Source organism: Arachis hypogaea, chromosome 11, assembly GCF_003086295.3.
Source record: "Arachis hypogaea cultivar Tifrunner chromosome 11, arahy.Tifrunner.gnm2.J5K5, whole genome shotgun sequence".
Classification (NCBI taxonomy): domain Eukaryota; kingdom Viridiplantae; phylum Streptophyta; class Magnoliopsida; order Fabales; family Fabaceae; genus Arachis; species Arachis hypogaea.
The window spans coordinates 10,026,186-10,030,744 of record NC_092046.1 but is presented as its reverse complement, the minus strand read 5'-3'; the positions used below and the strand labels follow the sequence as shown (position 1 = coordinate 10,030,744).

General features: G+C 39.8%; 1 protein-coding gene across 1 annotated transcript; it reads left to right on the top strand.

Moving 5' to 3' along the window:
- Positions 1 to 1,396: 1,396 nt before the first annotated feature.
- LOC140176018 (serine/threonine-protein phosphatase 7 long form homolog) lies at positions 1,397 to 3,236 on the top strand. Its single transcript, XM_072205861.1, has 4 exons — positions 1,397 to 1,462; positions 1,989 to 2,554; positions 2,811 to 2,898; positions 3,000 to 3,236. Exons 1-4 carry the CDS (start codon positions 1,397 to 1,399, stop codon positions 3,234 to 3,236), a joined length of 957 nt encoding a protein of 318 aa, XP_072061962.1.
- Positions 3,237 to 4,559: the final 1,323 nt, after the last annotated feature.

Sequence of the window (4,559 nt, the reverse complement as noted above, 5' to 3'; positions counted from 1 at the left end):
AGAGATGGACGGAAATTTAATTTTCGAATATAAACAAATTAAAATAAAAATTTTAAAAAAATTAAATAAAAATTTACAGACAGTTTATTAAAAAAAATTGAAATTTAGAAGGGACCACTTACACAATGAGAGGCTGTGTTCCCAGCTACAATAAATATGAGTTTTAGCAACGCTAAAATCTGTAACGCCTTAAAAACCATTTTTTTAGATGGTTTTAGACAACGATTTTTTACAATGTTACTGTTGAAGTTCAGTTTTTATTATTTTATAGCAACAAAATAAAACTATTTTTTTGACTATTTAAAAAAACGGTTTTATAACCGTTACTAGAATTTGTTTTTAAGCAACGGTTTTTTAATGTTGTTTAAATAATTATATAAAAGATATGCTTAAAAGCCGTTGCCAAAGTTGTTACACTTTAAAATCGTTCTCTTAGATTATTTTAGACAACGGTTTTTATAGTGTTACTGTTGAAGTTTAATTTTTTATTAAGTTATAGCAATAAAATAAAACCGTTCTCTTTAACTATTTTAAAGAAGAGTTTTATAATCATTACAATAATTTTTTATTAAGCAACAATTTTTTTATATTTAAATAATTATACAAATTAAAAGATACATATAAAAATAGTTCTCTATAAATATTAAATTAGTAGAAGACTCAAAAATTATATTATTATAAATAAATAACAAATATTATTTATAAAAAAATAAATTTAAAATAAATTTATAATAAATATTATTTTTTATTTCATTCTCGCTTTAAAATTTAACATATTTTTTATTCTTGAACAAATTTTTGAAAAATTTTCTATAGAACAAAACACAGAGCTATTGTATTTTCCCTCCTTTAGTAATTGAAAAATAAAAAAAAAGAGTTTTATATTTTAATTTAAGTGACTTTTATTATGAATAAGTTATAATTTATTATTAATTTGAGGACAATTTACGTTATTAAATTGTTTCACCCTCAATATTACGCAAATGCATTGTTTCCAAATCTAATACGCAAATACATTGATTCACTATTCTATATAAACCGCTACTGGCAGTAGCGGTTTACAGTTGTGCATAAACCGCTACAACCAGCCGCGGTTTACGTGTGTATGTGTGTGACTGTAAACCGCTGCTGGCAGCAGCGGTTTACGTGTGTGCGTGTGTGAGTGTAAACCGATGCTACCAGCAGCGGTTTACGTGTGTGCGTGTGTGAGTGTAAACCGCTATAGGCTATAGCGGTTTACGTGTAGTGTGCTGCCTATATAAACCGTGGTGGTAGCCGCGGATTATGCATTTAGAGGGGTTGTGATGTTTTTTAGAGAGAGGAAATTCTAGAGAGAGGTCAGAGCAAGTTGAGAGCGGGTCCGAGGTATCTCAGCGGTGACTTCCGACGAGTTATCATGGCAGGCAGGACCTTGTACCGACTGAACGGTGTTGCCCATATTGCCGGTTCTATTGGTGACGAGGTTAGTTAATAATTATTTTTTTCTAGGCTTTGCATATGTTAGTCAGAAAAATGGTATGTAATGTAGACGAACTAGAATTTATAGATTATTCCCTCTAGTTTGAAATTAGGCTTCGCATGCTAGGATGTTAGTTTAATGGGTTTGGTTTAGTATTTTGAGTTTTTCTTGTTAAGTTATAAATATGACTACTTAGCTAAATTTCAAATCCCTTCAATGAATGTTATTCTACATGGTGTTGGTTTAGTGTAGGGAAAGGGACAGTTGACGTTAGTGAATTATTTTAGTTTGGTTAGTGTATTTGTATGATATGAAGTTTTTAATTTTAAAGCTTTATAATATTTTTATATTTCTGGCTGTTATTTATTCAAGTATGTGTGTTGTTATTTTTACTATCGTGATTAGGGATTTTTTTTATATAGGAGAATTTGTTGATGGTTTAAGATATTTGTATCCTGTTAGATAGGGGAATTTTTTTATGGATAGGAGAATTTAATTGGACTCTGTATTTCTTTGTTGTTCTGTACAGCCCACTAGGTGTATATACAGTGTGAGACGGCAACAGAATATGCCCATGTATGAAAGGATCATCCCGTACTTAGAGAGGGCTGGTTTGTACCATTTGGCCAGGCTAAACAGCCAATGGTTCTGGTTGGATGAGCCATTGGTTAGTGCGTTTGTTGAGAGGTGGCGTCCTAAGACGCACACGTTCCATATGCCTTTCGGAGAGTGCACAGTGACATTGCAAGACGTGGCATTTCAGCTAGGGCTGCCTGTGGATGGGGAGGCTATGAGTGGTTGCCTTGGTGAGTTTGAGAAATACATGGAGGGTGGCCGACCAGCTTGGGAGTGGTTTGAGGACCTATTCGGTGAGCGGCCTCCACTGAATAAGGTCAAGCAGATGACAGTACACTTTACATGGTTCCACGAGAGGTTTAGGGTGCTACCACCAGATGCGAGTGAGGACAGTAACCACATCTACGCACGGGCCTACATCATGATGCTGTTATCGACTCAGTTATTTGGGGACAAGAGTGCGAACCGGGTACATATACGGTGGTTGCCATTTGTGGCAAACCTTGATGACATGGGGAGGTAAAGCTAGGGGTCGGCCGCTTTGGCATGGTTGTACCGATGCATGTGTCGGGTAGCAAACAGAAATTTGACTAACCTTGCGGGTCCGCTCCAGTTGCTACAGAATTGGATATTTTGGCGGTTTCCGTCTTTGAGGCCGTCCGGGTTTGAGGTTTTCTCTTTCCCGCTGGCATCCAGGTATGGGTTATGCTTTTTTAATGCTTACAAATTTCATGGGCGATTTTTTAAGTTTGTGTCTCATATGACTTAAATTTAGGTGGTCTGCCTACTTACCTCCTAATGATGGAAAGGAACAAAGGGTCATAAGGTATCGGCTTGCATTGGATCGATTGACCACTCGTGATGTAAGTTTTATACCAGTTAGAGTTTCATTTTTGGTTTGCTCTCTAGTCGTGATTAGATATATACATGTTGTGGTAATGTCTGATGAGTTCTGAATTTTCAGATTGTATGGGAGCCCTACTCCGCGCTTGATGTACTTGCCGTGGTCCATCCAGAGATACTTACAGAGGAGCATAGTCGCATATGGCGAGCGGTGACTACTTTGATATACTTTGCGGTCATCGAGTGGCATCAGGTTGACAGGGTTGTTCCACAGCTGGGTGGAGTCCAGCATATCCCCGAGGATGCTTTGAATGTAGACTGGCTGCATGCTAAGGACGGGAGGGGAGGGGATAGGTAGTTCCCCCATTACTATCAGGTCTGGCATTTACACTGGGGGAACAAACTTGATGCAGTCATTTCCATTGAGCGAGTGGCAGATCCTGGCCTTTCTGCTGATTACTTAGATTGGTGGTACCGCGAGGCTCAGCGGTTCCTTAGTCCGGGGCAGCATTCGCGGATCCCAAAGGCACCCAGATACCTCCAGAGGCATTTCAGAGAGGGTCGTCCCAGGTCCCACGCAGATCACAGCTACCTGATATGCCGGATAACCGCCGTGTTGAGAGACGCCATCGTGTTGGTACTAGGGACACCGGTCGAGAGTGGCGATGGTTACATGATACGATGCAGGAGGATGATGCAGGCGGAGAGGCTAGAGATGGGGGCGATCACCGTGTTCGTCGGTCTAGTGCCAGACGTGGGAGAACTGCAGATCCCACGCAGTTCGATGGTGGAGTTAGTGGGACCGTAGGGACTGAGCCTGGAGGGGAGACATTCACCAGCAGATCTTACTCTCCGATGCCAGAGCCCAGCTCTCACATGTATGCCCAGCCTGAGACGCCGACGATGACTATGGATTTAGATGATCAGCTGGTGAGTCCACGGTTTTATGCAGAGTTTGTTGATTTGATTAGGGATGATGCTGGCACGTCCCATGTGCAGTTTGGTGCTCAGTCTTACCAGCCGCAGATGCCGGAGGTGCAGTTCGAGACCGCACCTTACCAGCCACATATGACGGAGATGCATTCCCAGCCACCTTATTATCAGGGTCAGTATGTGGTGGATCTTAATGAGCCTGCAGGTAGCCCATTGGATACTTGGTTTACCATGGGGGGCACCCCCCAGTCCGCGATTGGGTTAGACCACCCAGTTGATGACATTGGACAGGAGCCGGCCCGACCAACTCGAGTCAGGCGTCCCGCTCGATGTGGGACAGGATCTCATCTCCTTGGTGACTTTCATGATGCAGCCCGGGATGATCGCGATGATTAGCACCATGTGTTGTATTTTTTCATTTTTCGTTATGTGGTAGATGTTCTGGTTATGGACTTTATGTTTATTCTCGTTGGATGACTGTTATTTTGGTCAGTTTTTATGTTATGTTTATGTTTATGGACTTTATGTTTATTCTCGTTGGATGACCGTTATTTGGTCAGTTTTTACGTTATGTTTATGTTTATGGACTTTATATTTATTGATCATACAACTATGATGGAAATAAACCGTGATAAATCTAGAAAAGTGATAAATAACTACTTGTATTAACATTAACATTTAAACCAATAAGACTTAGAACTCATAACTGCTACAAACAGAGACATTCGTAGTAAAAACCACTAAATAA